General features: G+C 48.8%; 1 protein-coding gene across 6 annotated transcripts in view; it reads left to right on the top strand.

Annotated features, from left to right (window-relative positions):
* The window catches only part of PPP1R12C (protein phosphatase 1 regulatory subunit 12C), a 404850-nt gene that overhangs the window by 378344 nt on the left and 10837 nt on the right, over window positions 1-15669 (top strand). For all 6 annotated transcript variants that reach the window (XM_063942836.1, XM_063942835.1, XM_063942838.1 and 3 more), the window contains one exon: window positions 14929-15022. In XM_063942836.1, the coding sequence (XP_063798906.1) occupies window positions 14929-15022 (94 nt within the window). The remainder of the gene's footprint in view (window positions 1-14928; window positions 15023-15669) is intronic.

The following is a 15669-nucleotide window of genomic DNA, read 5'->3' on the forward strand; positions in this document are numbered from 1 at the left end:
CAGGCTTGTATTGTATTCAGTCTGTGTTGTATGTGTATTGTTTCTGTATTTCATTATGCTGAAACAGAAGTTATGCAATGTATGTAATGTCAGATTCTCACATATTTCATCTGGCTCCATATCATGTGAGTAGTGTAGTCAATCATCACAAAATGCTGAGAACATGGGGGGAGAGTCCAGAGTCTTCCTGGCTGGGTGCTATAAAAACTATGATGTTGGATATGTCATCTCAGCTCACTGCCAATGCCAATAAAAGACAAGAACTGCAACAAGCAGTGGCTAACCTAACTGCTAGGGCTGATGCTTCCCATCCCCCGCTGTCTACAGGTGCACAAAAACTTGCTTTACCTGCAATCCTATCAGAATCTGATGATGAAGTACAGGCGGATGGGGATGATGGAGACCCCATTAGTGGGGATTCCACCCCTACACTGTGTATAGAACCCCTCATATTGGCTATACGGGATGCGTTAAAGCTCCCCCTGGAGGACGCTACTAATCAGCAGTCATTTTTCCTCCCACAAGACAAACTGACTCGCCTTTCCTGATTTCCAAAGAATTGGATGATTTTTTTTAAATTAGCCTGGAAAAATCCAGATAAAAAATATCAGGCGTTCAAAAGGTTTTTATATACCTTCCCATTTGCCCCTAAAGGCAGAAAATTCTGGGAAGAATCTCCAGCAGTAGACATCTCTATCTCTTGCCTTTCTAAAAAAGGCGGTGCTCCCTGCTTCGGGCTCTCTTACAGTAAAGGACCCGAGGGATAGGAAAATAGATACCACGCTAAAATCTATCTACACTGCTGCAGGTGTAGCTCAAAGGCCGGTCATTGCTGGTTGCTGGATGACACATGCCATTCATACATGGGCTACTCAGATTCAGGAAGGTCTTTCAAGTGATATGACCTTGGTTACTACTGTAACTTTCCTGATACACATTCAGGACACGGCTAGGGTCCTCTGTGACTCCCTTAAAAAGATTGGCAATATAAATGCTGAAACCACTGCTATGGCTGTGTCTGCATGCAGAGCCATATGGTTGTATCAATGGATTGCAGACGCTGATTCCAAACGTAATGTGGAATCTCTTCTCATCACAGGTGAATGGCTCTTCGGAAGTGAATTGACGCATGGATCTCCAAAGCTACTGCTGGGAAATCCATGTTTCTCTAACGTCCTAGAGGATGCTGGGGACTCCGTAAGGACCATGGGGAATAGACGGGCTCCGCAGGAGATAGGGCACTTTAAGAAAGCTTTGGATTCTGGGTGTGCACTGGCTCCTCCCTCTATGTCCCTCCTCCAGACCTCAGTTTTACACTGTGCCCAGAGCGAGATGGGTGCACTGCAGGGAGCTCCCCGGAGTTCTCTGCCTAGGAAGCATTTTTGTTTGGATTTTTTCTACATTTTTACAGGGAGCACTGCTGGCAACAGGCTCCCTGCATCGAGGGAATGAGGAGAGAGGGGCAGACCTTCTTAATTGATAGGCTCTGCTTCCTCGGCTACTGGACACCATTAGCTCCAGAGGGGGTGAACGCAGGTTCTTACTGGGAATCCACCCCAAGAGCCGCGCCGCCGGTCTCCTCACAGAGCCAGAAGAAACAAAGTCAGAAGACGTCTCAGGTGGCAGAAGCCTTCAGAGCTTCACTGAGGTAACGCACAGCACTGCAGCTGTGCGTCATTGCTCCCATACACCTCGCATACTCCGGTCACTGTAAGGGTGCAGGGCGCAGGGGGGGCGCCCTGGGCAGCAATATAACACCTCTCTTATGGCAAAAGACAATATACATGTACAGGTGGGCACTGTACATGTATATAAAAGAGCCCCCGCCATTTTTTAATAACTTTGAGCGGGACTGAAGCCCGCCGCCGAGGGGGCGGGGCCTCTCCCTCAGCACTCACCAGCGCCATTTTCTCTCCACAGCACCGCTGAGAGGAAGCTCCCCGGACTCTCCCCTGCTTACACACGGTGAAGGGGTGTTTAAAAGAGAAGGGGGGGGGGGGGCACATAACTTATCTTACAGTGCGGCTGGGGAAAAACATTTTGTGTTGGTCTCCAGGGTCATTGCGCTGGGGTGTGTGCTGGCATACTCTCTCTCTGTCTCTCCAAAGGGCCTTAAAGGGGATACTGTCTTCAGAAAAGAGTTTCCCTGTGTGTGTGTGTGTGTGTGTGTGTGTGTGTGTGTGTGTGTGTCGGTACGCGTGTGTCGACATGTTTGAAGGCTCGCTTAATGTGGAGGGGGAGTGCTTGAATGTCATATCGCCGTCGGCAGCGCCGACACAGGAATGGATGGATATGCTGAATGTCTTAAATGCAAATGTCAATCTATTGCATAAAAGGTTAGACAAGGCTGAAGCTAGGGATCAGTCAGGTAGCCAGACCATGCCTGTCCCTGTAGCGCCAGGACCTTCGGGGCCTCAGAAGCGCACCATATCCCAGATCGATGACACAGATACCGACACGGATACCGACTCTAGTGTCGACTATGAAGATGCAAAATTACAGCCGAAGGTGGCAAAAGGTATTCGGTACATGATTATTGCCATTAAAGAGGTTTTGCATATTACTGAGGTACCCCCTGTCCCTGACACGAGGGTACACATGTATAAAGGGAAAAAGCCTGAGGTCACCTTTCCGTCCTCATTTGAGCTGAGCGAATTGTGCGAAAAGGCTTGGGAATCTCCAGATAGGAGACCACAAGTTCCCAAAAGGATTCTTATGGCGTATCCTTTTCCACAAACGGATAGGATACAATGGGAATCTTCGCCTAAAGTAGAGAAGGCGTTGACACGCTTATCCAAAAAGGTGGCACTGCCTTTGCAGGATACGGCTTTCCTCAAGGATCCTGCTGATCGCAGACAGGAAATTACCATGAAGCACATTTACACTCATTCCGGTACTATTGTTAGACCGGCTATGGCGTCGGCCTGGGTTTGTAGTGCGGTCGTGGCATGGGCAGATTCCTTATCTACGGAGCTTGACACCTTAGATAGGGATGCCATTTTAATGACCATAGAGCATATCAGGGAGGCTGCCTTGTATATGAGAGATGCTCAAAGAGACATTTGTTTACTAAGCTCCAGAATAAACGCTATGTCTATTTCTGCTTGGCGGCTCTTGTGGACCCGACAGTGGACGGGAGACGCCGATTCAAAGCGGCATATGGAGTCCTTGCCTTACAAGGGGGAGGAGTTGTTTGGAGACGGCCTCTCGGATCTTGTCTCTACTGCTATGGCTGGTAAGTCAAATTTCTTACCTTATGTCCCCCCGCAGCATACAAAAAAGGCACCTCATTATCAAATGCAGTCCTTTCGTTCCAATAAGAGCAAGAAGGTACGGGGATCGTCCTTTGTTGCCAGAGGAAAAGGCAAGGGAAAAAGGCTGCACACAGCTAGTTCCCATGAGCAGAAGTCCTCCCCTGCATCTGCAAAGTCCACCGCATGACGCTGGGGCTTCCCGGGGGGAGGCAGATCTAGTGGGGGCTCGTCTTCGGTGTTTCAGCCACGTCTGGGTTCGCTCGCAGGTGGATCCCTGGGCATTAGAGATTTTTTCTCAGGGATACAGGCTGGAATTCGAAGACTTGCCTACTCGCCGGTTTTTCAAATCTGCTCTGCCGGCTTCCCCGTCAGAGAGGGAGCTAGTGTTGGCAGCAATCCAAAAATTGTATTTCTCGAACGTCCTAGAGGATGCTGGGGACTCCGTAAGGACCATGGGGAATAGACGGGCTCCGCAGGAGATAAAGCACTTTAAGAAAGCTTTGGACTCTGGGTGTGCACTGGCTCCTCCCTCTGTGCCCCTCCTCCAGTTTTACACTGTGCCCAGAGCAGGATGGGTGCACTGCAGAGAGCTCTCCAGAGTTCTCTGCCTAGAAGCATTTTTGTTTGGATTTTTTCTTTCTACATTTTACTTTTTCACAGGGAGCACTGCTGGCAACAGGCTCCCTGCATCGTGGGACTGAGGAGAGAAGAGCAGACCTTCTTGTCAAAGATAGGCTCTACTTCCTCGGCTACTGGACACCATTAGCTCCAGGGGGGTGAACGCAGGTTCTTACTGGGCGTCCACCCCCGGAGCCGCGCCGCCGTTCTCCTCACAGAGCTAGAAGTTCAGAAGACAGAAGTCGTCAGGTGGCAGAAGCCTTCAGCTTCACTGAGGTAACGCACAGCACTGCAGCTGTGCGTCATTGCTCCCATACACCTCACACACTCCGGTCACTGTAAGGGTGCAGGGCGCTTGGGGGGGGGCGCCCTGGGCGGCAATATAAACCTCTGCATGGCATAAAGAATATATACATGTACAGGTGGGCTCTGTACATGTATATAAAAGAGCCCCCGCCATATTTCACTAAGTTTGAGCGGGACAGAAGCCCGCCGCGGAGGGGGCGGGGCTTCTCCCTCAGCACTCACCAGCGCCATTTTCTCTCCACAGCACTGCTGAGAGGAAGCTCCCCGGACTCTCCCCTGCTTACACACGGTGAAAGGGTGCTTATAAGAGAGGGGGGCACATAATTGGCGGTTTACATATTATACAGCGCTGCTGGGGAAAAACAATTTGTGTTGGTCTCCAGGGTTATTGCGCTTGGGTGTGTGCTGGCTTACTCTCTCTCTGTCTCTCCAAAGGGCCTTGATAGGGATACTGTCTTCAGGAAAGGGGTTCTGTGTGTGTGTGTGTGTGTGTGTGTGTGTGTGTGAAGTGTGTCGGTACGCGTGTGTCGACATGTTTGACGAGGAAGGCTCGCTTAATGTGGAGGGGTAGTGCTTGAATGTCAGGTCGCCGTCGGCAACGCCGACACCGGCATGGGTGGATATGCTGAATGTCTTGAATGCAAATGTCAATCTATTGCATAAAAGATTAGACAAAGCAGAAGCTAGGGATCAGTCAGGTAGCCAGTCCATGCCTGTCCCTGGGGCGCCAGGTCCTTCGGGGTCTCAGAAGCGCACCATATCCCAGATCGATGACACAGATACCGACACAGATACTGACTCTAGTGTCGACTATGAAGATGCAAAATTACAGCCAAAGGTGGCTAAGGGTATACGGTACATGATTATGGCCATTAAAGAGGTTTTGCATATTACTGAGGAACCCCCTGTCCCTGACACGAGGGTACACATGTATAAAGGGAAAAAGGCTGAAGTCACTTTCCCATCCTCATTTGAATTAAGTGACTTGTGCGAAAAGGCTTGGGAATCTCCGGATAGGAGACCACAAGTTCCCAAAAGGATTCTCATGGCGTATCCTTTTCCACAAACTGATAGGATACGCTGACACGTTTGTCCAAAAAGGTGGCACTGCCTTCTCAGGATACGGCTTCCCTCAAGGAACCTGCTGATCGCAGGCAGGAAATTACCTTAAAGCACATTTACAATCATTCCGGTACTATTGCTCGACAGGCTATGGTTTGTAGTGCGGTTGTAGCATGGGCAGATTCCTTATCTACGGAAATTGACACCTTAGATAGGGACGCCATTCAAATGACCATAGAGCATATCAGAGATGCTGCCTTGTATATGAGGGATGCTCAGAGAGACATTTGTTTATTAAGCTCCAGAATAAATGCTATGTCTATTTCTGCTAGGCGGCTCTTGTGGACCCGACAGTGGACGGAAGATGCCGATTCAAAGCGGCATATGGAGTCCTTGCCTTACAAGGGGGTGGAGTTGTTTGGAGACGGCCTCTCGGATCTTGTCGCTACGGCTGGTAAGTCAAATTTCTTACCTTATGTCCCCCCGCAACATACAAAAAAGGCACCTCATTATCAAATGCAGTCCTTTCGTTCCAATAAAAACAAGAAGGTACGTGGATCATCCTTTGTTGCCAGAGGGAAAGGCAGGGTAAAAAAGCTGCACACGGCTAGTTCCCAGAGCAGAAGTCCTCCCCCGCGTCTGCAAAGTCCACCGCATGACGCTGGGGCTTTCCGGGGGGAGGCAGATCTAGTGGGGGCTCGTCTTCGATTTTTCAGCCACGTCTGGGTTCACTCGCAGGTGGATTCCTGGGCATTAGAGATTGTTTCCCAGGGATACAGGCTGGAATTCGAAGACTTGCCTCCTCGCCGATTTTTCAAATCGGCTCTGCCGGCTTCCCCGTCAGAGAGGGAGCTAGTGTTGACAGCAATCCAAAAATTGTATATGCAACAGGTGATTGTCACAGTTCCTAATCTCCAGCAAGGAGAGGGATATTACTCAACCCTGTTTGTGGTCCCGAAACCGGACGGTTCGGTCAGACCCATTTTAAACCTGAAATCTCTGAACCTGTACTTGAAGAGGTTCAAGTTCAAAATGGAATCACTCAGGGCGGTCATCGCCAGCCTGGAGGGGGGGGATTGGATGGTGTCCCTGGACATAAAGGATGCTTACCTTCATGTTCCGATATTCCCCCCGCATCAGGCGTTCCTGAGATTTGCAGTGCAGGACTGTCACTACCAATTTCAGACGTTGCCGTTTGGGCTTTCCACGGCCCCGATAATTTTCACCAAGGTAATGGCGGAAATGATGGTGCTCCTGAGCAGGCAGGGGGTTACAATTATCCCATACTTGGACGATCTCCTCATAAAGGCGAGATCTCGGGAGAGGTTGCTGGACAGCGTGTCTCTGTCCATGAAGACGTTGCAGTTACACGGCTGGATTCTCAATATACCGAAGTCCCAGCTAGTCCCTACAACGCGTCTGACCTTTTTGGGGCTGATTCTAGACACAGACCAGAAAAAGGTTTTTCTTCCGATCGAAAAGGTTCATGAACTCATAGCCATGGTCAGGAACCTATTAAAACCAAAAAAGGTTTCAGTGCATCATTGCACGCGGGTCCTGGGGAAGATGGTGGCTTCCTACGAGGCCATCCCTTTCGGCAGGTTCCATGCGAGGACCTTTCAATGGGACCTTTTGGACAAGTGGTCCGGGCCCATCTACAAATGCATCAAAAGATCACACTGTCTCCCAGGACCAGGGTATCTCTCCTGTGGTGGCTAAACAGTGCTCACCTACTAGAAGGTCGCAGGTTCGGCATTCAGGACTGGGTCCTGGTGACCACGGACGCAAGCCTTCGAGGCTGGGGAGCAGTGACACTGGGAAGAAATTTCCAAGATCTCTGGTCAAGCCTAGAGTCTTGTCTCCACATCAACGTCCTGGAGTAGAGGGCCATATACAACGCCCTGCGTCAAGCGGAGGAATTGCTTCGGAGAAAACCGGTTCTGATTCAGTCAGACAATGTCACGGCAGTGGCTCATATAAACCGCCAAGTCGGAACAAGGAGCAGAATGGCCATGGCAGAAGCGACCAGGATTCTACGCTGGGCGGAAGGCCATGTAAGCGCGCTGTCAGCGGTGTTCATCCCGGGGGTGGACAACTGGGAGGCGGACTTCCTCAGCAGGCACGACCTGCATCCGGGAGAGTGGGGACTTCATCAAGAAGTCTTCGCACTGATCACGGATCGTTGGGGACTGCCTCAAATCGACATGATGGCATCCCATCTCAACAAAAAGCTAAAGCGGTATTGCGCCAGGTCAAGGGACGCTCTGGTGACACCTTGGGTGTTCAGATCGGTCTATGTGTTTCCTCCTCTTCCTCTCATACCCAAGGTGTTGAGAATAATACGAAGAAGCAGGGTCAGAACAATCCTCATTGTTCCAGATTGGCCACGGAGGACTTGGTATCCGGAGCTGCAAGAGTTGCTCGCAGGGTATCCGTGGCCTCTTCCTCTAAGGCAGGACCTGCTACGGCAGGGGCCCTGTCTGTTCCAAGACTTAACGCGGCTGCGTTTGACGGCATGGCTGTTGAACGCCGGATCCTAGCAGAAAAAGGGAATCCGGAGGAGGTCATTCCTACCCTGATCAAGGCTAGGAAAGACGTGACGTTAAAACATTATCACCGTATATGGCGGAAATATGTTTCTTGGTGTGAGGCCAGAGCCGCTCCTATGGAGGAGTATCATTTGGGCCGTCTACTCCACTTCCTTCAAACAGGAGTGACTTTGGGCCTAAAATTAGGGTCCATAAAGGTCCAGATTTCGGCCTTATCCATTTTCTTTCAAAGAGAATTGGCCTCTATACCTGAAGTACAGACGTTTGTGAAGGGAGTGCTGCATATTCAGCCTCCTTTTATGCCTCCGGTGGCGCCTTGGTATCTTAACGTGGTGTTACGTTTCCTCAAGTCACCTTGGTTTGAACCACTCAAAACTGTGGAGTTGAAATACCTCACGTGGAAAGTGGTCATGTTGTTGGCGGTAGCTTCGGCAAGACGTGTTTCCGAATTGGCGGCTTAAGTCCATACTTGGTTTTTCACGTGGATAGGGCAGAGTTGAGGACTCGCCCTCACTTTCTGCCAAAAGTGGTCTCCTCTTTTCATGTGAACCAACCTATTGTCGTGCCTGTGGCTACACAGGACTTGGAGGATTCCAAGTCCCTGGATGTAGTCTGGGCTTTGAAGATTTGTGACCAGAACAGCTAGAATCAGGAAGACAGAAGCACTGTTCGTTCTGTATGCGGCCAAAAAGGTTGGCGCTCCTGCTTCAAAGCAGACTATTGCTCGCTGGATCTGTAACACGATTCAGCAGGCGCATTCTTCGGCAGGATTGCCATTGCCTAAATCGGTTAAGGCCCATTCCACTAGGAAGGTGGGCTCCTCTTGGGCGGCTGCCTGAGGGGTCTCGGCACTACAACTGTGCCGAGCTGCTACTTGGTCGGGGTCAAACACCTTTGAAAAGTTCTATAGGTTTGATACCCTGGCTGAGGAGGACCTCCTGTTTGCTCAATCAGTGCTGCAGAGTCATCCGCACTCTCCCGCCCGTTTGGGAGCTTTGGTATAATCCCCATGGTCCTTACGGAGTCCCCAGCATCCTCTAGGACGTTAGAGAAAGTAATATTTTACTTATCGGTAAATCTATTTCTCGTAGTCCGTAGAGGATGCTGGGCGCCCGTCCCAAGTGCGGACTTCTTCTGCAAGACTTGTATATAGTTATTGCTTACATAAGGGTTATGTTATAGTTGATCGGGTTTGAACCGAGGCTATGTTATTGTTCATACTGTTAACTGGGTAGTTTATCACAAGTTATACGGTGTGATTGGTGTGGCTGGTATGAATCTTGCCCTTAGATTACAAAAATCCTTTCCTCGTACTGTTCATCTCCTCCGGGCACAGTTTCTCTAACTGAGGTCTGGAGGAGGGGCATAGAGGGAGGAGCCAGTGCACACCCAGAATCCAAAGCTTTCTTAAAGTGCCCCATCTCCTGCGGAGCCCGTCTATTCCCCATGGTCCTTACGGAGTCCCCAGCATCCTCTACGGACTACGAGAAATAGATTTACCGGTAAGTAAAATCTTATTTTCTCCCTTCAGGGGCTCCACTTGCTAGGCGTACCTACCTGGACCGTCTACTCAATCCTTCCGGTCCTCCAGATTTCGATCTAGGGCCCGGGGTGCCTCCAATGCAGCTAGAGGCTCCAGAGGTAAGTCTGAAAAACCAGCCGTTGCCGGCTCTCAGAAACAGAGCACCGGTTCAGCTTCCACAAAGACTTCGGCATGACGGTGCCCACCTACCCCGAGAGGATCTCGTGGTGGGAGCTCGGTTACGTCACGGGACGGTTACTGCCAAGATGCCTGGGTAAGGGATCTTATCTCTCAGGGTTACAAGCTGGAGTTCGACGGTGCTCCTCCCCAACGATTTTTCAAATCAGGCTTGCCAGTTTTGAGAAATATGCATGTTACGCTACTACTGGCCATCAACAAGTTGGTCCAGTCCCAGGTCATTGTTCCCGTACCCCTGCTACAGCGAGGACAAGGGTACTACTCCAGTCTGTTCGTAGTGCCAAAACTGTGAGACCCATTTTGAATCTGAAGTCCTTGAATCCTTGCCTGAAGGTTTTCAAATTCAAGATAGAATCTTTGAGAGCGGTGATCTCGGGCCTGGAATAACCAGAATTCCTTGTGTCCCTGGATATCAAGGACGCATACCTCCATATCCCAATTTGGCCTCCTCATCATGCCTATCTACGGTTCGCCCTACTGAACGATCACCACCAGTTTCATGCGTTGCCCTTTGGCCTGTCTACAGCTCTGAGGGTGTTCACGAAGGTGATGGTGGAAATGATGTTCCAGCTCAGTGTCCAGGGTGTCAACATTGTCCCTTACCTGGACAATCTCCTGATAAAAGCAAGTTCCAGGGAGCTTCTACTGCTCCATATAGATCGCACTAACCAACTTCTGTCTTACCGCGGGTGGATCCTCAATCTACAGAGGTCACAACTGGAAACGTCTCAAAGGCTCCTGCTTCTGGGTATGATAATGGATACTGTAGCTCAGAGAGTGTTACTCCCAGAGGACTGGGTGAGAACACATCAAGAGATGGTTCGCATGGTTCTCTGACCTGCTCTAGTGTCCATTCATCTTTGCATAAAATTGTTGGTGAAAATGGTGGCCTCGTACAAGGCAATACAGTTTGGCAGGTTCCATGCCAGACCCTTCCAATTGGATGTCCTGAACAAGTGGTACGGTTCACATCTTCAGATGCACCGGATGATTCAGCTGTCACCCCAGGCCAGGATTTCACTCCTGTGGTGGTTACAGCCTTCCAACCTGCTGTAAGGTCGACGTTTCGGGATTCAGGATTGTATCCTCCTCACGACGGATGTGTCACAACTGAGGGCCTGAGCTGACGGGAGGCAGCCTCAGTTGTAGGGGCTGAGATGTACCGGAACCTGGGAGGTTGTATCAGACCCCTGGACATGTAAGTAACATGAATAATAACTGCCCGAAGGCGTGACCACGACAACTTGGATAAAAGTCAATGATGTTTATTATGACAACTCCGCAACACAGCAGCAGTAAAAGAAAACGTAAAAGTCAGCAAAGAATAAATACAGTTCCTGGGTACTACAGGATGGCAGGAGCCACAGGGCACTGGTAGTGTGAGATAGTTCTTATAATCTTCTAGATGGAAAGTCCTTACCAGGCCCGACTGTAGCAATGGAGATAACCCAGGATTGTACCAGCTGGTGTTCCAGGAAAAGCTGGGTTGCTGAAGATAAAACGGCTGCTGTGGATACTGGCTGGAACCAGACTGTTGTTAGCACGGAGTGGATACTGGCTGGAACCAGTTAAATAATAAATGAACTTGGGAGCGATGAAATATGAACTGAAATGTAGAACTTGAGAGCGGAGAAATAATAATACCGGTGGAGAGTGGTAAAGTGTAGAAAGGACACCGGCCCTTTAAGAGAAGCTGTACTCTGCTGGAAGCTGGGCTGGAAGCAGGTAATGTTGTAGCTGGAAACAGATGAATCCACAATGGATTGGAGAGTCAGGCTACACCGCAGGTGGAATGCTGGTGCGGGTCTCTATGGTGGAAGTCTTGAGACAGGAGCTGGAACCTGGAAGACAATCACAGGAGAGAGACAAACAGGAACTAGGTTTGACAACCAAAGCACTGACGCCTTCCTTGCTCAGGCACAGTGTATTTATACCTGCAGCAAGGAAGGGATTGGCTAGGCAATTATGCAGATTAACAATACTGACAACAGATTGGAGGAAATGATCAGCTGACAGAATCCAAGATGGCTGCGCCCATGCAGACACTTGGAGGGAAGTTTGGTTTGTAATCCATGTGGTAATGAAAACAGTAATGGCGGCGCCGGCCACTGGAGACAGGAGACGCCAGGCTGACAAGTGCACATCCAACCACGCGGAGGCCGCGGCTGACGTAATCGCCACTCTGACACTCTGCATGCAGAAGCTCAGGGACGGCGGCGGAGGCCGCTGGAGACGCCATGCCAGATGTAATAAGGCGTTACTGTGACAGCGTCTCAGAGAGACAGGAGAGGATGCAGGAATGTGAACATTAGGATAACAGATGGGATCCGGTCCTGGAGCGCTGAGCCAGCCTTAGGAGGCATCTGATGGGTAAGAAATGGCGTCCAGATACCCGGATCGTGACAGGATGCAAGCCTGAGAGGATGGGGAGCGGTCACCCAGGGGGCGCAGTTCCAGGGCAGGTGGTCTGCCCAAGAGGACCTACTTCCGATCAACATTCTGGAACTTCGGGCTATCTTCAATGCTCTGATTCAGGCCTCCCCTCTACTCAGGGATCAGGCGATCCAGGTTCAGTCTGACAACGCCATGGCAGTGGCATACATCAATCGACAAGGAGGGACAAAAAGCAAGGCCTGTCAAAAATACTTCTCTGGGTGGAAAGAAATGCAAGAGCGCTGTCCGCAATTTTTATTCCAGGAGTGGACAACTGGGAAGCGGACTTCCTGAGTCGCCACGACCTCCACCCGGGGGAGTGGGTATTACATCCTCAGGTGATTTAACAGATTGTCGGCAGGTGGGGATACACGCAGATCGACATGATGGTGTCTCGACTCAAAAAGAAGCTTTGCTGCTACTGCTCGCGAACCAGAGATCCTCAGGCGAGTGCAGTGGATGCGCTGACGTTGCCTTGGCCTTACCAGCTGGTCTACCTATTTCCTCCGATTCCGTTGATCCTAAGGGTACTCCAACGGATCAGACATCAGAGTCCAAGCAATCCTGATTGCGCCCTCATTGGCCCTGAAGGGCGTGGTATGCAACTCTTCTGGACATGTCCATAGAAGACCCTTGGCCTCTGCTGCTAAGAAAGGATCTTCTCCAGCAAGGACCGTTCATCTACCTGGACTTACGGCGGCTTCGTTTGACGGCATGGAAGTTGAGCGGAATATCCTAGCTCACAAAGGGCTTTCCAAAAAGGTCATTGCCACTATGGTGCAAGCCAGAAAACCTGTGACGTCAAAACATTATCATCATATCTGGAGGAGATATGTCTCTTGGTGCAAGGAACGCACGTAGCTGCCTGCGGAGTTTCACTTGGGACGTTTTCTGCAGGCTGGTGTGGATAAAGGCTTGCGTCTGTGTTCCATTAAAGTCCAGATTTCTGCTTTCTCAATTTTCTTTCAGAAGAAATTGTCTGTGTTGCCAGAAGTTCAGACCACCTCACAAGGGGTACTCCACATACAACCTCCCTTTGTGCCACCTACGGCACCCTGGGCATTGGTTGTAGTGTTGAAATTTCCACAGTCCTCCTGGTTTGAGCCTCTGATGACTGTAGAAGACAAGTACCTCACATGGAAGACAGTGATGTTATTGGCCCTGGCTTCTGCTAGGCGCGTATCAGAATTGGGGGCCTTATCGTGTAAAAGTCCATACTTGGTCTTTTACGAGGACAGAGCGGAGCTCTGGACTAGAAAGCAGTTCCTCCTGAAGGTTGTCTTCGTGTTCCACCTGAATCAACATATTGTGGTAACGTCCTGTTCTGACGCTTCGGCTCCTCCGGAGTCTTTGGCTGTTGTGTCTGTGCCTTGAAGATCTATGTCAGGTGCACAGCTCGGGTCAGGAAAAAGGATTCTTTTTTCGTGCTTTATGATGCACAGAAAAAGGGTTGTCCTGCTTCAAAGCAGACCATTGCTTTTTGGATTATGCTTACTATCCAACAGGCCTATGTGTCGGCAGCCTTACCTGTTCATCAGTCTCTGAAGGCCCACTTTACAAGGTCAGTGGGCTCTTCCTGGGCGGCTGCCCGTGGAGTCTCGGCCTTGCAACTATGCCGAGCGGTTACCTGGTCGGGAAGAACACTTTTATGAAATTCTACAAATTTGATACACTGGCCAAAGAGTTTGGGCAGGCGGTGCTACAGCAGTCTCCGCACATTCCCGCCTGTTCTGGAAGCTTTGGGACATCCTCATTGTACTAATTCTGTCCCCGATATCCCTTATAGATGCTAGAGAAAATAGGATTTTAATACCTACCGGTAAATCCTTTTCTCATAGTCCATAAGGGATATTGGGCGCCCGCCTCTGTGCGATGACTTCTGCAGGTTTCCTGTTCAGCTATTGCTGTTTTTCTGTTGCCAGCCCTTGCTGGCCAGGTTATGTTATGGTGTGCTGGTGTGAAAATCTCACCACACTTCTTGTCATATTTCCTTCTCTCAAGTATGTCCTTTCCTTTCTCTTTCGGGCACTGTTTTACCTATAACTGCCTGTAGGAGCGGGCATAGAGGGGAGGAGCCAGCACACCCAGTTGAAGAAAATTAAAGTGCACTGGCTCCTTTGGACCCATCTATACCCCATCGTACGAATTCTGTCCCCAATATCCCTTATGGACTACGAGAAAAGGATTTACCGGTAGGTATTTAAATTTCTATTTTATTTTATTTTTTTAAATCCTGTTCAGGAATGTGCGGTATTCCCTCCCGTTACAGACCTATACGTTTGCAAATTGTAGCCTAAAAGCACAGAACTCATCACCTTTATATTATACTAGTGGTTTAATTTTTTACTTGATTTTGGAAAATGTATATATTTAATACTCCTCAACTGATACAAGCCATACCATAAATATAGGAATGCTTAGTCTGCAATCTCCATATCCCAACCCAGTTGACTGTCACTCTTCTGAATTGGTTTTATTTTTCATGCTAAACTGTTACTTGTACTGCTCTGATGGAAACTAGCGTCCATCAGAAATATTCTCATTGGTGATTTCCAGGTTCAGTAGAAGTTTATTGATTATTAAGTAATCTAAATCTGATATTCCTATCTCAGAAAATCCCTATTAGATTTTTTTTTTTTTTTTGTCTCTCTCCGATACTTGAAAAAGTTTACCATGTTTATGGAACATAAGCACATGTTCATAGTTGATTTAGGAAACTTAGATTTAGGCCAGGATGTAGTGAAGTCCGAGTTTCGCAGCTGTGCGAGATGCTGGCCGAACTCGGAGGGTTTTTTTAAAGGGGCAATTATTTACAAGGCATTGTTTAACATTGTACATTATTGCCTCTTTAAAAAAACGTCCGAATTCGGCCAGCATCCTGCACTGCTGCCGAGCTCTGACTTCATAACATCCCGTCTTTGGTTGGTAAGTTTGATAAATGACCCTTGTTATACGTTCAGAGTAAAGATTGCTTGTATGACTGCAGGGTAACAGACAGCGTGAACAGTATTCTGCCATACAGAGCTGGGACGTACTCCTTTCCGAGGCACAAAGAGGAACCTGACAAAAACTACAAAAAGGTATATTGTCATCCCTCTGATGTTTCTCATTCACCATCCACATTATTAATTAATATCTGTATTATTATTGGTCTGTATTTATGTATATAAATGAGATATTCGGTCAGTGTGTTAAGAGAATGGTTTATTGATGGCATATATTTTTATAGACTGTATATTTAATCCATTATACTACCAAAACTACCTCTGCTGAGTGCTTATACAATTAATGTGCATTTTTTTTTTCCCTGTCCCACAACCTTTACTTATATCAATTTAAAACACAGAAGGAATTGTATATAGATGTGTCCTCATACATCTAACCTCAATGAGCCACACAGCGTGAGATGTCTGGCGTGTGTGAGCCGCCAAGTCCCGCACAACTTTGCTTGCGTCAAGTATCTTTTTTTTTTTTTTTTTTCTTTTTCTCCCCTTGCCAACAATGTGAATAGGATGCACGAGGAGACTCTGCTGATTAATTTGATTTGCAACACTTGTATATTGTGTGTGTGACTGCGTCTGTATACGGAGCACAGTAGATCTTTAATTTGAAAAAAATCTGCTTCGTATACAGGCGCATATTTTCCCACCCTAATCAATAGCAGGGTCATTTTTTAGCCTCTGCAAAAAATTTAGCAGGAGCGAAAAACATGTGGGTTGACGAAACA

The sequence above is a fragment of the Pseudophryne corroboree genome, chromosome 10 (genome assembly GCF_028390025.1).
Source record: "Pseudophryne corroboree isolate aPseCor3 chromosome 10, aPseCor3.hap2, whole genome shotgun sequence".
NCBI classification, from domain to species: domain Eukaryota; kingdom Metazoa; phylum Chordata; class Amphibia; order Anura; family Myobatrachidae; genus Pseudophryne; species Pseudophryne corroboree.